Here is a 20,988-nt window from a genome sequence, read left to right on the forward strand (position 1 = left end):
TCAGAAAAAGCCTAATTTCTTTATTTAATAAATTTATTAATTTTATTCTAATTAATTTTTCATACTATGATTGAATGATAAATTTGAAAATACAGGGATTGATTAAATCAACTGTTGCGTAAGGTCCTGACGCAAAATATTAACTGAATTTAAATATTTTAGGATAACGATGGAAAACCACTTTGAAAACTTGAAGTGTGGGCATATAACAATAGAACTTTGCTATAATTAATTTTAACTTAATTAGGTTCGCTCTATCTAAAAGTAGCTTACATGACAGTTCTAAAAATTATTACTACCAATTTTTACAATCCTTCAAATTTTCATCACTTTTTCACCGAAAATATTTACGTTCTAATTCAAATTAGATATTCAAAAATATTTATTTGAAATGTTGATATTACTTCTAAAGAAAACTCCCTTGTATTCGGAATCAAATACTGATTTTCTAATGCATTTCGTGCCCTACATACGCACTTAATCGATTCTGAATTCTTTCTCAGAAAAGTATGCACATTATATTGTTACAGAAATCAAACCCACAGCTTTTCTGGCATATGTTACAATTTAGTGTTGTAATTTCATGATATTGCACAAATAGTACTTCGTCTATAACTCATTGCCTATACATTTCACTTTAATTCTGAAACTTTAATTTAAAAATTGGGTAGAAGTCAAAATAAATTCTAGTTTAATTTTAACCAACTTTGTTAATTCTAGCACTAGTTATATTAGTAATTGTAATGTTAATATCAAATTTGACATTGTATACCTACATATTCTACCAATGTTATTTACACACCTACATATTAATAAGTAGTCCTGAATGAGCAAATCCCTCTGAATTTCTCATAATATTTTCCCATTAACTATTTTTTATTATTCATTCTGAGATTTCATTTTATTAATTTTGAACACAATAAAATTGCAATAAAAACCTCCACAATAAATTTTATTACAAAAAAATATAAAAAAAAATTTCACATAAAAAGAAATGACTCTATTGTATAATTAATTTGAGACTTGAAACACTTTGTTTTTTTTTTGTTATTTTATAAAAATGGAATACGCAGTAAAATTAATTTTACATTAGGGAGATTATTTGAGTTCAAACATGTCATTATGATGCATAATAATGTCAGCATATAACGCAATCAGTTGATTTTTTCAATTATAGTGCTAGTGATGAAAAATATATGACAAAAAAAAAAACAAAGCAATTTATGATTGTTCAACTCCATAGTCAAGTTAATAAAAATTCTTGTCCCAAAGGAGTAATTATCCCATTATTCTATATAATAATAAAATTCTTACAATGATTATCAGAAAATAGTTGCAAATATTTTGTGGTGTAAATTAGACATAATTCGTTTTACACGTTTTATTTTGATAAAACTTTTACTCATAGCTATTCTGGGTTTAAATTATTGGAAGTCAAACGCATGCACAATTTTTGTTTAAACATTTCAAAAACAATTTGAGCAGTTCACAGGTTCATAAGCATTCAAAAACTTTAAAATAGAGAAACCTTAACAATTTTCTTCTGAGAAATCTAAACTGATCACTCACTTGGCTAAAAAATAGATTTCATTATTTTCGTAATTCACTTATATTCTCGACTATTTCTCTTACACGAACATGGTGACTTGTGAGAAGAAAATTAATAAATATTATTTATTCGTCACATGCACTTATTTGCATTAAGCATTGATTTTAAGGGTAACTTAGTGACATTTAAGTACAGTTATTTAAGTGCAGTTTTGAACAAAATTTCTTTAAATTAGTTACGAAAATATCTTCGAACTTAATAGAACGAGACAAATGAATCAATTTCCCAATATAGAGTGAATTCAAAACGTAAACATAAAATGTTAGCACTTCTATTGAGATTCTAAGTGTCACGGAGGCTCAGCGTTAAATATTACGACCAATTTTATTCATGAAAAATTGAAAAAATTATGAAGCAGCATGAAATTTCGCGTTACTTATATTTACTAAATATTGTCGCAATGTTGAGTTATTGTTGAGAAATTGATTATGTTACTTACATCAGCTGATTTAATGATAACATTTTGATTATGTAATCAGTAACACTGAGGCATTTTTGCAGTATTTAAATTTTGATTTCACTCATATTTTCAAATATGAAATTTAAAAGTCAATTATTAAAGTTAAACCTTCTCTAATTACAGCATTAATTTTAAGTTAGAATCATTTGCTTATACATTTATAAATACGTAGGTCATATGAAATTGTATGCCTTGATTCTAGAAATATTTCTATTAAAGATCTCATACTGAAGGCATCATTAACACAAAATTAATAAAATTTTTTTGTTCGGATAAATGAGAGAGAAAAGATTAGATTTATTTAAAAAATAACTCAATAATTATTGAATTCTTTAACGTAGTATCATACAACAGTGAGGAGAGAGAAAAAATATAGAAAAAAATAAATATTGTTTGAATTTAAGACAATTATTGGCATCTGTGCAAATATATAAACAAATTTAAGTATTAGCGAGCTTTCTTTAATTTAATATTTCATACTCAATGTTTAAAGAGGACTCACAATTTTTTTATCGAGTAAAATTTCCACGAAAAACAATTTTTCTTTTTGTTGCTTTTTTTTTTTTGTAAAATAAGAACTTAATGACTGTAATATAAATAATAGACGTAATTATTAGCGAATTTTATAAAAATAATTAGAATTTTTATTACACTCTAATTTAAAAATAAAAGAAATTATTTAATTGATAATCAAATTAACCTTTGTTTCATGGTTCAGACGGAAATTTATCAGAACCTTTGTTTTGTGGTTCAAAAGTAATTTACAAAATAGTATGAAAATGATAATATAATTTTGATAACGAATTTTGGGGTTGCATAAAATTTTGGGAGAAATTTAAAATATGCTTACTTGCTTCAACATCACCATTTTTAGATTTTTTGAAATTTTGATTTGATAGCTTCTTTCATACTAAAGAAAGATTTATGCTAAAAAAATGGATATTAAAAGAAGGTCCTTATTCGTCACTACAATAATTTATGTTCCACTGTTTGAACTCACCACTAATTTGTATTTGTATTTCCATTTCATTCATTTTCTTCATCTAAAAAAATTAGTACTAAACTGCTATTTAATTTATACATCAATTATGTAAAAGTGAAGTTTTCAAAAAGAAACTTACTCTAAGAATTTTAAGTCTCACTTTGAAACTTTTTTTTAAATTAAAATTGTAAATTGAATTGCAGCCTTGAATATCTCAGTGCAGGCACTTTTCTACGTAAACAAATTTTTTTAAAATTACACAAATTTTTTAAAATTTTTTATATTAGTCCCGAGAATTTTAAGCGGAAAGTTGGTAACATTAACATAAATTTCAAATTTTATGACATAAAAATTATCAAAATTTAAAAATCAATTCCTAAACTGATGAGAAATTTGAATCTGTAGGGCTCTTTTTAACGACAACTTCAATTTAAAAGACAATAAAGGACATTTAATGGGCAAAAATCATTCCGTTTCCTACTTTTGTATTTTATTTAAGTTTATTAAAGTAAAATTAACCATACTTCATTTGTAGCACATAAAATTCCTCACTCATATTGTAACCAAAATAAACGTATAAATTTTTACATTTACATCATTATTTTCATCGTAAATTATATATAAAATTATTTGAATAATATATTCAATTCCAATAACTACCAATAATTTATTCACTGCAAATATTTAAACATCCTTTACGTCCCTCTATCTCATCCTCATATCTTTAATTTGAACGTTTTATGAATTTATAAAATTTTATCGAATTCCTTATATTATATAAATCGGAATCATCTATTCTATTTAATTATCCATTAAATTGTTTTTGATTAAAACGATAAATAAGATTAAAAAATCCAAAAATGAAAACGTGACTAAATAATTTCCAACTAGGAAATTTTCCTGCACGTTAATTCAATAAAATTGCAAATTCAAGACTAAATAAATTAAGCGTTTGACAAATAAATTTTTTTTCCAAATTTTTTTGCCAAACATTAATGAATGCGGATTGCGGAAACACGTGTTTTGTAAAATAAAAACGCTGATCTGTAATTTGTTTGCAATTATTAGGAAAATGGATAAAAAAAAATTCATATTTGCATTTCAACAAAAAAAAAAATATTTATAAAAAATTTATTTTAATTTTTGTTAAAAATTATTAATTGTTCAGCAATGCATATAATTTTTTTTTTCCTTATTCACTCCTAGAAGGAGCATAGGGCTAGTGCATGACATCATGCACTAGTTTCATAGCGTTATACAGTTTAACTAGGTAGGTGACTAGCCTGTCGTAGTTTTATAATATAGCATATAATTTAATATAACATTATTCTAGGATAAAAGAACAATTTTTTACCACCTATAGAAGTAATTCTCAACCGAAAGATTTTTTTCTAAATTTTCTCCAGCAGATGACTGTTTTTAATGTATTGCTTAGCATTTGTATTCATAATAAAATTCTTAGCCCCGAACAACAAATTGTTAATAATGAATTAAACTAAAAGTAAATTGAATAAACAAATGAGCTCCGCATTTGCTGTATAATTTTACACTGCACCGTACGTTTTTGAAATAACAAAATACAAACACTGACCTAACGAATACTGGCATAAGAATGAAACAGAATTAATTCAACATTACTGAAAAACCAAACAAGAATTTTGGAAAGAATGCAAAACTTGAGTTTTAAAATTATTGGTGTCTTAAATTATCTTGTGTGTTGTTTTGTATATTCATTAACTTTTCTTGAGAAGCAATTCCTTTATAAATTATTTTCAATTTAAGAAAATTAATTCAAGTCATAGCTCTCAATTAGCTCTTAACTTCTTTTCGGTCTCCTTTCCGACATCCCACGAGTAAGTGAATTCAGCTGGAGAGTTTTTTTTATACATAAAAAAAAAATTCAACGTGTCAGTTTTCCCTTTGTCATCGAAAATGGTGTTTGCAGTCTATTTTGAATTAAAAATTAATAAATACATGTCCGGATGGATACCAGGAAAATAATTGATCTGCTAGAGAAGTGAAACATATTTTTTCTAAGTGAAATATACTTACATGATTTATAAAATAGTTATCTAACTATTAATAGCAGAAATTGGCATTATTCACAGCATCTCTTTGATTTAATAAATTAGTTGCTGTTATTTACTTTTTCAATAATTTTGTGTAAATTTTGGCAGCAATTCCGTCAAAACGTAGCCTAAAGGTCAAAATATCATCTATTTAAGTGAAACTGACACCAGTTGTTTATATGGTAATTTCAAGCTATTTTCTCAGTTTAAAAAATATTCAACATGAAATTAATTTTGCAGTTTTAGAAAATTTTTAGAGAATTTATAACCCTTTATAAAGACGTAGTATTTGAATTCTTGATAAAAGATACAACCTAATAACATAAATAAATAAGTGAATTTATACAATTAGAAACTCAAAGACCATAAATATTAGAAACTTAAAGAATTGTGCTATTTACTTAAATAAAATTGCTACTGAATTGTGAAAAAATACATTTTAAAGTAAAATACTAATTGCTTCCACATTTGTACTTTTAGTGCAAGTTCTGTTCTTGAGTTTACTTTAATTTCTAAATGTAATGAGTGTGCATCAAATTTTTGTGTAATTTTTGGGGGTTTTCGTTTATTCAGCTCTAGAATAGTTCTAGCTTGTAGTACGTTCAAAAATTCATGTTACGTACACGAAAAATATAGATCGTACTATGTGGGTGAGCAGGAGGGCGGATGATGCCAACGTCAATCAAAGAGACTCTAAATAAAATAGTAAATGAAAAATTTACAACAAATACTTTAATCTGTAATAAATTCTGTAAAAAATTTTAATAATAATATAAATATTTTCAGGTTAGTCTCAAAAATATTCAGATTTATCAGTACCAGAAAATTTTTGAGTAAATCGTATTCGAATGCCCAAATAATTTTCATAAAAATTGCGTTATTCAAAAATGTTTTTTTTTGATATTTTGAATCTCTCAGGAAAAATATACATAGTTACGAGTAGTAGGACTCTCTTTAATCGCAAGGATCTTTTCATAAATTTTTATACTTTAATAAATTTAATACTGAAAACTTCACGCATTCTCTTGCTTTAAAAAGAAAATTTCATTAATTATTTTTCCCTAAACATAATATTAAATTTTTTACTATAAAATTTAAAATTTTCCATAATATTTTGAGGAAATAACAAAGAAAATGTTTAACGATTCTTGTAATGAGCACGATGATAATAATATATAAAACCAAATTTGAAACTGGGTATATGCTACACAATTGTACAATCATGTGATATTTGACTTTAACATTTTTAGTGGTACAATATTTTATATGCATATTTTACATGAAGTAATAAACTTTTTATTTGGACATAAACATACTTTTTTCCAGGAAATTATTAATATATTAAAAATTTTTAGGTTGTGAAAATTTTTTAATAGAGTAACTATTATATGAAAAAAATTTTTTATTACTTTTACTGTACCGTACATGACTCTTTATTAAACCGTAATAAAAGTTAGTTGAAAATGTTCTTTAAGTATGTGAAAATTTTATTAGAGAAAGGCTTAACTCTGGAGATTTTTGTTCTTATATTCCTTGACCGTAAAAAAAAAATTATTTTTTTTTTATTTTTTTTTTCGTTTTACACGTGGTATAACAATATAATCATGAAATAAAGGTCATAGGTATTGAAAAAAAAAGAAATTTAATATTATGTAGGCCAAAAATTTTTACATAATAAATTTTCTAACAGTAATGTGGGAAGTGATATATGAAGTTCCTACAGAATTATAAAAGTTTCATCCAAAATAAGAATTTAATTTGAAAAATTTTTAATAAAATATAGAAACTGCTTTAATTGAAACTGCCAACAGGTTGAATAGCCATTTTAGTTTGATTTTTATTGTTGCATAAAAGTTGGGGCAGTGAAATATTTTAGTACAAAATTTTTTTTGTAAATTAAGTATGTACATATTCTTAGAATGCTAAGAATATGTACATACTTAATTTTTTAGAATACGAATTAATTTAGGATTTTGTTGAAATTGAATATCCGTGTTCCTTCAAATTTTACCACCATACTTAAACCATCTTAAAACATCTTAAATTGGAACTTTTACTGACAACAACTCGCCAAAATTCTAAAGTGTCAAAATCGTATAACTCACAAAAACTTATTGCACTCATTCGAAATAGACGTCAAATTTCTATTGGTTCCTTAGAAATTTCTATTGCAAATGCCAGTAAAATCCAATATTTAGCTTTTAATAAAAATTATTTCGTTTCCGAATTTCTCTGTTTGCTATTAAACCACTAATTGTATTCTTAAACAAAAATTAAATAATATTCAAGAACTTATATGTATTAATCTGATCTCTTCTATATAATTTGTTCGCAGTGCCCTGAAAGTATGCAATTTTTTCTGATATCAGCAATTCGCAGAAGCCTCTTTGTTTTGTTAAAAATATAAGAAAAAACCCAATTTTTTTTATAAAAACTGTTATCTGTTTTTTATTAATTTTTTTCGTTTTTTTTCTGATGTTTTTTTTTTGCTTTAATTCTGTGGTCATCATAAAATTTTACATGTATTCCATATAGTTGTCTGAGTTACATATTTTGTAAATGATTATGCAATCAGAGCATTTTAATTATTTTATAATTAATTTATTAAGTTTTTTTTTTTATTTTTAAATTTTTGCTTACATAAACTTTGTTTTTTTTTATTATTATTATTTTTATTATCAAATAGATTTCTTTTGTTGTATACCTGATATTTTCACTTGTATAATTTTAATATATATATAGTTTTTTAAGGATATTGAGTTTTCTTATTTTAAGGTTTTTATTTTAAGAAATTTTTTCTTTGTTTTGATTTTACAATGAAAGCTTATTTTTGTTTTTCTCTTTTTATAATTTCGATTTATTTTAAATTTTCTTTTTTTCTCTTTCATTTTATTTTATATAAGTACAATATTGTTTTCATAACCGATGATGGTTGTTGTTTTTGATAATATGCCTAAGTATATATATATATATGTATATATATTATAGTAAATATGTATAATATACTATTTTTGGTAATATAAATTGTGTGTGTTTTTTTTTAAATATCATATTAATTATATTCATATTTTTGTATACAATATAATAATATTTATACATACTATGTTATTATTTGACGTCAAGTATATATATGTATTTGTAGCATATCATGACATCCAAGTTGCTTAAAGTAAGTGTCAAAGCGCAAATACAGTAGAAATCTGCTCTAGTGAACGCCCGACTTTATGAACTTCCCAATCGAGTGAACACAAAAATTTTAGCATTGACTGCCTTACACTGTGAACAAAAATTTTTATAAGTGCCCAGTATAGTGAACAAATTTTACAAAACTGTTTTTTTTTTATATTATTCTTTTTATTTTTCTCATTGTAACGGGATTTTTCAAGTTGAATTACAAAAGAGAGCATTATTTTGTTTATTTAACATTATAAGTCATACATTGTGTTAGGTAATGGCATTCAATTAAAGTGTAATTTCGATAAAATAAAAGTGTTCAATTTTTTTTTAAAATGCCGAAAACGAATATTAAAAGAAAACATTTGAATTTCAATGAAAAAATTAAAATTATAAAATCTTTAGAGTCAGGAGTAAGTGTTACAACATTATCTAAGAAATTGGGTATAGCTAAATCAACCGTGTGCGCGATTAATAGCAGAAAACTGAAGTTAAAGAGCCAAATTCGGTTACTAATTTAACTGAAAATGTGATAGAAACAGTTGAAGCAAAAATTTCTGATTATGAAGCCCTTCAAGCGCTAAATAAGACTATACAATGGGCTTCAGACAACGATATCTTGTTAACCGACCAAGTCACACTTAGAAATATAAGAGAAAATATTGTTTTAAAAATTTCAAATAAAAAAAAAATTCAAAAAAAAGTAACTGAATACTTTTCGAAACAATAAAGCTTTAAAAACTACTTTTTAGTTTAATTTATTTGACATTTAATACAGTGAACAGGTTCAATAGAACGAACAGCCTGTGTTTTTATTATGTTCACTCGAGCAGATTTCTACTGTACTTTGACCCACCAAGGGTTTTATGTTCAAAATGAAAAATTAAAATATTGCAAATTATTGAACTTTATGAACTTTTATAGCTTTTTGTCAGTTACGCGTACGAAACCAATTTAGAATTTTCTGAATTGTACGGCTAAGAAATAAAACAGTGTATTATAGGTATATGTTGTTCACTGTATGCACTGTTTCATTTCCCAACTGACAAAATATTTCTCATATAATTTAAACATCAAAACATTAATTTTAGAAAACTTCAATTATCCGACGATTCTGTGATGTCATTTTGATCATATAACAGTTTTATTGTGACAAGTTTGATTATTACAAAATGATTGATATTTTTTCAAATGAAAATTTGTCAAGTTTGATCTAAAATCTTAAAGCTCAAAGATATAATTGAAAAAATTCTAAAAATTTAATAGAACTTAATTGAAAAGTTATAGATATCAAGAAATTTAAAAAATCAAATAGATTTTCAGTTTAACCTTTCTTGAATTTGAATTTTTAATTTCGGTATTAAAATGTTTTTGAATTTATATTGAATGACCATGTTGACGGTCCAAAAGCACTCTAACCACAACATTACAATAGAGGGTTAAAACAAAATTTCATAAATAATAGTAATGGCATTTAAATGCTACCTATCGGAATTATGATGAGTAAATAATTAAATTATTTGTATCGCAATGGCAATTTGGATGTCACGTATAACAAACTTTATAAGTACGAATAAACTATTTAAAAACTAAATTAAATAAATTAATAAAAATGAGTGACGGCTTTAATTTTAAATCATTTTTTTTATGTATGTATATGTGAATATACATACATACTCTTAATAACCATTACATAGAGTTAATGGATTTGATGGTTTAATTTTTACTTATTTTATATAAATATTTGTATATATATATATATAATTAAATACTTTATTATTATATTTACGTTACTTATTTTAATTATTTAACAGAATAATACTCAACAGATTTTTTTTTTTTAATATTTTCCAGTTTTTTCGGGTATAAATTCAAATTTTTTTTTTATATAATTTTAACTACATTATTATTATAATATATAAATTATGTATGTATATATGTTTGTATATTTGTATGAATGTATATTATATGTATATTTGAATTATGTATACAAATTATACTATTATTATATAATAGTATATAATATTATATGTATGTATGTATGAGTATAATTATTATAATTTGTTTTATTAATAAATACATTCTCCTAATAGGTCACATTTTCCTTCTTCTAATGGTTTTAACCAAAATGGATTATAATTTTGGCATGATAATCTATGTAATGGTACTTGAATTTTAACTGGAGTTATTGGTGAACCTTCCCAATTATAACCATCAAAACGATAACCATCTGATCGATTACATTGCATACTAAGCGGCTCTTGTATATACATCGTATATAATTGATCAATACGAGGCTCCGTCCATTTAATACTACGATAATTATGTGCTCTACCACCACCTAATTTTATTTTATGTTGATGTTCTTTTCTATAATGTTTTTTTTTAAAATTATTTATAAAAAGAGGAAAAAAAATTATATAAATTAAAATTGCACACGTGTGGATTGTTTGTAAATATGTTATAATGTAAATTAAATAAAGAAGTATATTTTATATTAATAAATTAAAGGAGTTGAGCCTGCTAACACAAATATTACATATTATAGAGAAATAGCATAATTTAGTAACGAAATTATTTGGGTACTTTCGGTCTGACACTCAAAATTCTAAAATTACCAAAAGCAAGAATTTGCCTCATATAAGAAATATGAAGCTGTCGTGAATTTATTTTCTGTGGCATTTGAACATGGATTAATAAATAAAGTATAATGATCAAAATTTAAAAATTCTGATTGCTTAATTAGCTATAAATCACATGATATTGCTGTGGTTAGTGATAATATGCGTTAATGTGCCCAAATTGTCACAGATTTCATTATTTTGCACAGAAATAATTGTAATTGTACTTTAAAATTGAATTACAATTCATAGAATATCCGTTGAAGATTATGAATTTTTTCATTATTATTCAACTTCTGGAGCTAAGAACTACTAAGAACTTATGCAGCTAAGCAGGAGCACCCAAAAGCTAATATTTAATTTCAAAAAAATTATAAGTACTAATAAGCACTAAGTTGTTATTTTTCGTTAAATGCACTTTTATCATCAATTTATTAGCTATTCACGTACACAAATACAAGTAGTTCACTAGAAAGTAACTAAATTTAAATTTTCGATTATCAAGCTGATTACGAGTATATCATATTTTTAATTTAAGAAACACCTTTCAGCGGTTCTGCTTTGGAAATTATTAAATATTTTGATTTGTTCAGAAGTATTCATTTAGGTGGTAAAGGAATAGATTGTGTTATAAATTTAATATGAAAATTACGATGTACAATATATAATACATATTCACTAAAATGGTAAACCTATAGGTGACAGAATTTGTTTTACCTATACATGACCGAACAAGTTAACCCAAAAATCATAATAATAGAAATCAAGAATTAAAAATGAATTTTGTTTTATTCAAGTTTTATAGAGTAGACTAATAATCTCTTATTTAACCAGGCTTATACGTGAAATATATATACATAAATTAAATACAAATAAATATATACTATGTTTGTATGTACATTAGCATATAGTTTATACCTACTTTCTCATATAAATAAAATAATTTGCTAATGTTTCTTCTGAGACTGAACTTTTACAAACTTCCAAATTTGTAGCCGGATAATAATGAATGTAATTTACACACATTTCATCACTAATTGAAAAACCACCCAATGTTGTATTCTGATATCCTTCTGTATTATAATAACATGTTGTAACTAAAGCATCTCCCTAAAGTAAAATAAATTTTATTTTATGTTTATTTCATTTTATTTTACAAAATAATAATAAACAAATAAAAAAAATAAAGGACTAAGAGGAAAAATAAAAAAATATGAAATCCTAAAAGTAATCAGAATTAAAAACATTTCCTTCATATATATATATGTGTATGTTATCTGTTATAAATGATTTAATTTTTATTTTGTATACCATAGCTAGTTTGTTTTTAATTTATTATGAGTCCATAGAAAAGCACAAATAAAACTACAAAATTCGAAAATAATTGCAATATGAAACCAATAATAAAAATCATTAGAGATTTAATTAAATTATGATTACAGGTACAGGGTAGCTCATAATAATTAACGAATTGAATTAAAATATTTCGTTTATGAGCATAAGAATCTATGAACAATGTTGTACCATATGAAACAAAAAATATTGCATACTTTTCGTGGAACGTACAAAAATTAAAATTTAAGATTTAATTAATAAGTTAATGTGTAAATTTGACAGAATTCAAAAGTTAATTAGGTGAATTAAAATAAATTAATATGTTTCGTCATTGAAAGAATCTTCCCTTTTATAGAAATTTGAAAAATTTGACGTTTTTGAAAATATAAGCTATTGAAAATTTACCTTAATTTATGGGAGGTAAGTTATCGCTTTTGAAGATGCAAAAAAAAATTTCTTCGAACGAATCAAATTATTTGTGAATATCGAGATCTAGAAACTGCTAATATTTCAGAATTATAACAATTTATAATTTCAATATAATAATCTAAACTCTGGGAGGTAAATAAAATTTTTCTCTAGAGCAATAAGCTTCTTACAAAGATTTATTTGAGATTAAAATTTAGTTTTCTATTTTACAGACGATCGAGTTAAAAAATTTCAAATAATTTTCCAAAACAATCTGTTTTAGACATTAGAGAAAGAATATTTGAACTTTTTTTTTTGCATAACTTTCATATATTCTTTTTAATAAACTGTTATGTTTCCTTTATTATTATGTATGATACAAAATTAGGGTATAATATGAATAATTTTCATAACTAAAAGATACAATATTATTAAATATTTATATAAGAATCCTGGACTTTAAGTATACATAAAGATATTTTGTAGCATAAAACTACCATAAATATACACATCATTATATAAAGTATCGACAAACCATTATAATAATTTCACTAAAATTCTCTTATATTACTATACGTAGACCTCCTGATGGTGGTTTCTAAAAGTTTGTTTATAAGTATAATTATTAATTTGTACCTGAATATTATATATTTATATATAAATGGTTATGCAATATGTGCAAGGTAATTTTTATATGTTTTACATGTACAGTATAACTCGTTTATAAGAAACATACATAAAATTAACTCCCATTTAAAGTAATTAGTCTTTTAGATCGGAATGTATTGCAAATAGGTACATACTGTAAAATTAACCACAGTTAAAATGAAAACCAGTTTAAAGGCATGATAATTACGGTAAATTAAATAAATTTAAATAGAATATGGCCGACATAAGAATATTATATGGGACATATTGAATTGAGACATAAGCCGATTTAGAAAAAAATTTAAATTGAGTTATGCAAGTAGTGTCAATTTAGAAAACTTTTAAGGTTTGACATTTTCTTTTCAGATGAATCTGTTTTCAAATTTACAAGCACAAAACCATTGGAATTAAGCCAATAAAAGGCCGTACACACAAAAACTGCGAACTGAAAAGGTTGTATAATTTCTTACTTTTTGAAAATAGTTTTAAGTGTGTTATGTTAGTAATAGAGTAGTTTATGAACTTTTTAATGCTTTATCACAAAATCCTTGTTAAGAAATAAATGCATCTCCTCTAGAAGCATATTTGAAAGGAATGCTTTTTAACATTAATTAATTATTACAAGAACCAAAATAAATAGTAAAATTGAGTTTCGTTTAATCGGGTTTTGCTGTATTTTCTTCGTATATACGTTATTAAAATATTACCACGACCAAAGTAAAATAAACAAAAAATACAAAAATAAATAAATGAGAAAAAACTAAAAATTAACTTATATGAAAAATTTCTTTTATATTATATTTATATTTTATGTATAATAAACATAATATTAAAAATATACTTACTGGCAGGACTCTTGGCTTATAACGTAAATTACGAATCTCTTGGAAATGATGTGAATAATAATCATCTCTATTAACTTCACGTAATTCTTCAGTTTTACGAAAATGTCTAGTTAATATTCGTACACCTCTTAAATGTGTATGTAATTGTGAACCAAATATTGTTATACCAGATTTTGGTAAAGCCTAAAAATATATTATATATAAAATATATAATTTCATCATAATCATTATATTCGATCATCATTATCATCATCATTTTATTATAATCATTAACATTATTACATATATTGTGACAAACATATAAATATTTATTTAAAAATTATTTTATAAATATTTACTTTATAAATTTTCTACATAATAATGCAATATACATAGTATACACATATGTACACACATAATATTATATATGAATTGATAATAATGTATGTATGTATATAAATTATGAAACAAAATATGTTTTGGATAACTTTTTGATAGAGGAAGGATAATTTCGAACAGAAAATAAGTTAAGGAACCAAAAAAAAAACCAAGGAAACCTTTCTTAAATTTCATTTTTTTTTGTTGTTTGTTTTCTTTAAGGGTTTTCCTTAAAGATTCTTGGTTTTCATTATTTATTTTTTTTTGTAAGGAATAAATAAAATGATCCTTAAATAAAAGGATAAAATTAGGAAAAAAAAGGGGTAAACTCTAAAATAAATAACATAAAATAAAATAAGAAAGCCAAGTATATTAAAAATTACTTACAACTTGCGTACATTCAGCAATACAATATCCACTTAATGGGAAACCAACTTGACCATACGGTATTGCCATTTTATCAGTATATTCTAATCCTAATTCCATGACAGCAGCATCATATTTACGTAATTTTGAAATCATTTTAATTCTCATACCAGAGCTATCAATTCGTCCTAAAATCAAAAAAAGAAAAATAAATAAGGAGCAAAAAAAAAATATGAATGAAGTCTAACTACAGTATGAAGATATATAAGGATATTAAAGTTAACAAAAACTAAGATAAAAGCTGATTGGATATTCTAGAGAAAATTTCCCTTTTTATTTTTCTTTTTTTTTTTTATATATAAGAAAATTATTATGATAGCTTAATGATAAAGGGCTCTCTATATATTTATCTTTATTATGATTGATTATTGATTAAAGTTGAAAAAAAAACAAATGTGAGAAAAAAAAAGGATAATAATTTGAATATCAATTCAGATTTCTCTGTTTTTATTTTTTTCTTTCTTTTGATTGTTTTGATGAAATCTGTTGAATCAGTGTGTTATTCAAAATTGAATAAGAATTATAACCCTTCTTAAAAATAAATTTTATTTATAAGAATAAAAAAAATAACATGATATTGTGAGCATATTTTCAAGATATTCAGAAAAAAAAATGCTATCATAAACAAGGATCAATTATGTGTGAATGAAGAGAAAGCAATTGTGATTTATTTAAGGAATATTTCTTCTACATACAAAATGCAATCGATTATTAAAGAATTTGTTAGATTTGTGTTAATTTCTTGAAAATTTATTTTATAAGCAAGCAACTTTTTAAAATATAAGATTTACGATAGTATTTTAGAATGAATGAAGGTTTCAAATACAAATTTTCGAAATTTTCGAGTAAATTAGTTTTCAAATTTTGAAAATGCATTTGTGTATAAAATTTTTCACTGTGCCATCTATGAAGTTATATTCTATCCAGATATTACAAATTACATAATATTTTCAACATGCAAAAACTCAATTGGTGAAAATCTGTATTTTGAAAGATATAAGTAAAAATATGTATACAGGATCCACATTCACTAGAAAGGATCTAAATTGGCGTATACATAGCATTTTAATTCAAACATATTTTAAATTTTTTTATTGAAAAGTGGATTTATTTGGCACTTTCACTGATAACAAAGTATTACAAATAGAAATTAAATTTTCCAAAATGGTGTTAAGAACAAATGATTTTCATTTTTGGAGACAAACTTTATTTTAAATATGTGAGAGTTTTTTTTTTTAAAACTAGTTTTTAAATTTGAAAGACAAATCCCTAATACGTCCATTTTGAAAAAATTGTACATGGCACTTTTACTCACTCCTGCCTTTAATTCTCGATATACTAATTCTAATATATCATAAAATTCCATATTTGAATTAGTAAAATTTATAAAATAAAAAGAAAGGCAAACCATAATTTTATATTGATTTTCTCAATAGTTTGTGTCTATAAACAACAGTCACCTCATTCAGATTACAACTTCTTTAAAAATTTGTTAATTAGATTTAATTACTTCTTAAATTTTGGGCATTGTAGTTCAAGAACCATTGGATTTTTTTAAATTAAAGAAAATAAACTAGAACATTAAATCCATCACATGTATTGGCTATAACAATTAAAGTTATTTGAACCAGTAAGAATTAATTCAGATACCGTCGAAATAATTTATGCAAGACTTTAAGCAGTATAAAATCAAAAAGTACTATTTTTACTATTATTTTTTATTTTTCATTACACAAGTCATAATTATACGTATTTTTATCAAAACCGTCACAATTTATTTTGAATAACTTGTAGCTGATAAAACCAACAATATGCATTCAATTTTAAAACTATTCAAATTTGCCCTGCCTTTAATGTCTACTAACTTCTTTATTTTATTATATGTAATAAATTATTATAACTAAAAAACTGAATTAGAATGTGAATAATACATTTTTTTGAATTTAGTACGGGAATAGAAACTAAATAAAAAAAACCTCATTTTTTAACATACTTTTAGTTGAATATTTTGAATAATAATGGACTATACAATTTCATTAAAAGTCTAAAAAAATTCTATACCCATTCTGCGTTTAATTGAATTCAAAAATATCCATACATATATAAATAATTAAAAACAAAATCCTTGTATCCTTAATTATTTTCAGAACAATTAATTTATAAGAATAAGGAAATGAAATATAATTTTCATGCCACATTAATTATTTTAGTAGAATATGCAATGTTGAAATGTTATAAGGAATACTGTTAGGTGTCCATTGTATATAAATAAATGAAAGTTAGAATCGAGTATGAAACGCAGGATAAAAATATGAGAAAATCCAAGATTAACTCTACGATAAAGTATGATAACTGATTACATACCAGGCTCTGAATTCTATCAGAATTATCTGATCTGAGAATTATCTGATGTAGCTCAGTATTTACAACAAAATTTAACAATTTCCTAAAAGAATTATGACCGAAATAAAAATCAGCTGAATTACAAAACTCTGAAACAAGAAATTTTTAAAAATTTCAGAGCGATAAATAAAAATAGCAAGTAAATCATTCTGATTTTCTTATATGGTTCTTTACGTTATGAGAATTAAATCACAAATCTTTTCCAAATTAAAAAAAAAATCACAAAATTCAAACATTTTTTACGATTTTATCTCAATCTGTAATCAGAAATAAATAGTTTTGAGAATTCCTCGCGAAAAATAACTTCATTGGGAAAAAGGATAGGAGAAAATTTTTTTCTAAATAAATCAATTTCTAAGTAAGATTTAATTGCTTGCGACATTTAAAATTATTTTAAAATTTTGCAAGTAACACAACAGACCACGAGCAGTCAAATAAAATGAATCTTATAGCCATTTTCTAAAAATTAATTTAAGATTAAATAAACAATAGCTTTGCGTAAAACATAAATATTTTCTAATGAAAATATTGTAATTCTCACTAACTCACCTGACACTAAATCCGGATTATTAAAATGTACTTCCAATCTAACATATGGATTATAATCTTTACCACCTATTGGTAATCCAGTCTCTTCCGGATATGTAAATGTACTTGCACCCATTGCCCATAATGATATAACTTTTGAACAAACTTTTGCTTCAGCTGGCAAATTATCACAATCACCTTCATATAATGGTATAGAAATATCTGCATCTGTATCACAATGAAATACCTCTAAATGATGTACTAAATCCGAATTTTTAATAACTGGTTCAAATTGTACTATATGATGTTTCTCTTTTATAAAATCATCTAATTTCTGTATATGACACCAATATGTTGTCTCTTTACTTGGTACAAGGACATTTGATAATGTCACCTCTGTTGTTTTTATATCCCTACAAAAAATTTAAATGAATTGAGTTTGAGAATTGAAATTATGTTGAATTTCATCTTTTTTTTCGAATTAATACAAACAAAAAATTATTTTTAATGAATATTTTTCTTTTCTTGTTTTATTTTTTTGATTAAGGACTTACTTTTCAGGTATGATAATTTTATCCGCTCTTAATAATTGTAACATATGCATACCACTATCTTTCGTTGATGCTTTTGGAAATTGAAATTTATTATCTTGCAATTCTAATTGAGTTTTACCTCTTCCCCAAAGGATGTACATTGTTCCTTCCTATAAAAAAGAAATAAAAGAAAAAAAAATATTTTCATGCAATGTTAGTGAAGTTGAAGAAATGAACATTAAATAGTAAAAAAAATTAAATGAATTGCGGAAAACTCAAGGTGCAGAATACACAAAAAAAAAATGTGCACAAAAATTTTAAATAATTAAAATTTTCAAGCTTTAAAATGCGGTCAAATTAAGTAAAAAAAAAAAGTTTTCTTTAATGAAAATTCTTTATTTTTTCAGAGAAAATTTTAACGTCATGAATTTGTCGTCTTTATTATGGAATGCCACTATAGACTGGAAATTTAAGGTTTTGAAAAATTTGAATTATATATTTTCCTTTTGTTTTTTTAAGATTTCTCTGTGCTTTTCGTAAAATATTTTCTTTATCAGAAATAAAACGCCGAAAATAATGAACTTTTAAACTAGGACTTTAATTAAAGTACGAAGTAGATCATGAAATTGTTGTTTAAAATATTTAAAACACTTCTACTATGATGACCCAGAATTAAACCTGTATAAGTTCAGTCAATTTACATAAGGGAAATAATCACAGTTGTGATGGCAAAACTGCATTAAAGTGTTCTGTTGTTTTTTTGAAATTCCCTTTTTAAAAAAGGTTAATTAAAATTTATATACAGGTTAAGTTAAACGAATGAATACTGTTTATTTAGTTGATCTGATTACCCTAAAAATTCAAAAAAAAATACATTTGAAAAATTTCAAACTAAAAGAAATTAATTTTTAGTTATTTGTGCTTGATAGTTTTATCCAGATATTTTAAACTTAAGCTTTATTTCTTAGTAAAACAAGCTATTGGAAGAAGCACCGAAAATTCAGCATTTACTCAAAGTCAATTCTGCATTTTTAAAAGCTCTCTTCTATTGAAATTTTGTAACTGAGGTAAAAACTGATTGAATAAAATTTGTAATAAATCAATTTGCGAAAATTTGAACTCTAGTAATTCGGACTAAATCTAATTCTGAATATTTCCAAAGCAATGCAACACAATAAATTATTTTAAATTTTTTTCTTTAATTTCTCCCAACTGATCAATTTTTGAATAAAATTTTCAAAATTTTCTATTTAAAATTTTTATTTGAGTAAAACGATGTTCGTTTGAAATCTCAATATTTCAATATTTCCGCCTATTTTCTTACTTCAACGGTAATAAGAAGCTCTAAGCAAAATTCTGATTCGGATAATTTTAAAATAATATTTGGACCGAAATTTGTTAAAATTTAGTTTAACTTGATAAACGATAGCCCAAAAGGAACAGAAGCTACAAAAATATTTTCTTTCAATAAATTGAAGTATTAAATGATTTCTACAGTCTGACATGTTTTTCGTACATTGAGTTAAGATAGAAGACGTAAATAAAAATTTTCTTTATTTGGAGGTTTTAAAATTCTGTTAAATTGCGGCAGAATAGGCGGTCAAACAGGGGTATTTTTAGAACTCAAAAAGTAGCAGCAACTTTAAGGCGAAGGGGATCAATTAAAACTATGTAAGTGTGTAAACTAAAATCCATTGAGTTATGAAATTTCAAGTTTTTATTTCATAAATGAATGAAAAAATATTGGAAAAGTGAACTTTTTGCAATATACTTAAAGAAAATTATTAACTTCTTTCATTTTTTAATTATATTTCAGAAATTTAAGTATAAAAACCCAAATTTATATAATAGTAACTTACATGCATTCGTAAATCCAATGGATCACATGTATCGAATTTCTTTTTAAATGCCAGTGAATTATCATCCATTTTAAATAATTCACAATCTTGTTGATAATCTTTATGTACAAATTTACCATCTTTACTTGTATATGCATCTGTTACAACATTAAAAAATCCATTATGATTCTCGAAGAAACAGATATCCGATTCTGAAACATCACCACGTTTCGAAAATCCTAAGTAAAACCATTTATATTGTTGATTAAATGCATTTTGTATATGAAATAAAACTTCTTGATTGTACCAATCAATCATCCAACTAAGTTTAACATCTTCATGATTAAGTAAAATTTCATGTAATTTAGTTTCCGATAATTCTGTAAAGAAACAAGAAAAAATAAATTATTAAAATTTTTAGATTTTTTTAGTTCAAAGGATTTCTTAATACGATAATTCTAAATTTTTAAATTACACAAATTTGTAAACAAGACAATTAAATTAATAATAATAAGATTGTGTCCTTTTCATTCATGTACAAATTTTGGTATGAGAAAAATTTCCTTTTAATTCTAATTTAAAAGTTCATATTTGCATAATTACCTCCTTTCTAGTTCTACTCATGTTCAATGGCTTCTAAACAATGTAATTTTTCTTTTATCTCTTATACATATTAGGATTAGAAGAAGAACCCCTTTATATTTATATAACAGAAGAAAACAAAATTTGTTGTAAGCAATTTTCTTAATTTT

General features: G+C 24.1%; 1 protein-coding gene across 1 annotated transcript in view; it reads right to left on the reverse strand.

Annotated features, from left to right (window-relative positions):
* Positions 1-10,139: 10,139 nt before the first annotated feature.
* The window catches only part of LOC129618760 (tyramine beta-hydroxylase), a 113,596-nt gene continuing 102,747 nt past the window's right edge, over positions 10,140-20,988 (reverse strand). Inside the window, exons 3-9 of the mRNA XM_055533726.1 lie at positions 20,258-20,616; positions 18,420-18,568; positions 17,887-18,278; positions 14,896-15,062; positions 14,152-14,334; positions 11,838-12,025; positions 10,140-10,664 (exon numbers count right to left, since the gene is read on the reverse strand). Of these exons, the coding sequence (XP_055389701.1) occupies positions 10,364-10,664; positions 11,838-12,025; positions 14,152-14,334; positions 14,896-15,062; positions 17,887-18,278; positions 18,420-18,568; positions 20,258-20,554 (1,677 nt within the window). The 5' untranslated portion in view covers positions 20,555-20,616 and the 3' untranslated portion in view covers positions 10,140-10,363. The remainder of the gene's footprint in view (positions 10,665-11,837; positions 12,026-14,151; positions 14,335-14,895; positions 15,063-17,886; positions 18,279-18,419; positions 18,569-20,257; positions 20,617-20,988) is intronic.

The sequence above is a fragment of the Condylostylus longicornis genome, unplaced genomic scaffold (assembly GCF_029603195.1).
Source record: "Condylostylus longicornis isolate FDR11 unplaced genomic scaffold, ASM2960319v2 ptg000010l, whole genome shotgun sequence".
Classification (NCBI taxonomy): Eukaryota; Metazoa; Arthropoda; class Insecta; order Diptera; family Dolichopodidae; genus Condylostylus; species Condylostylus longicornis.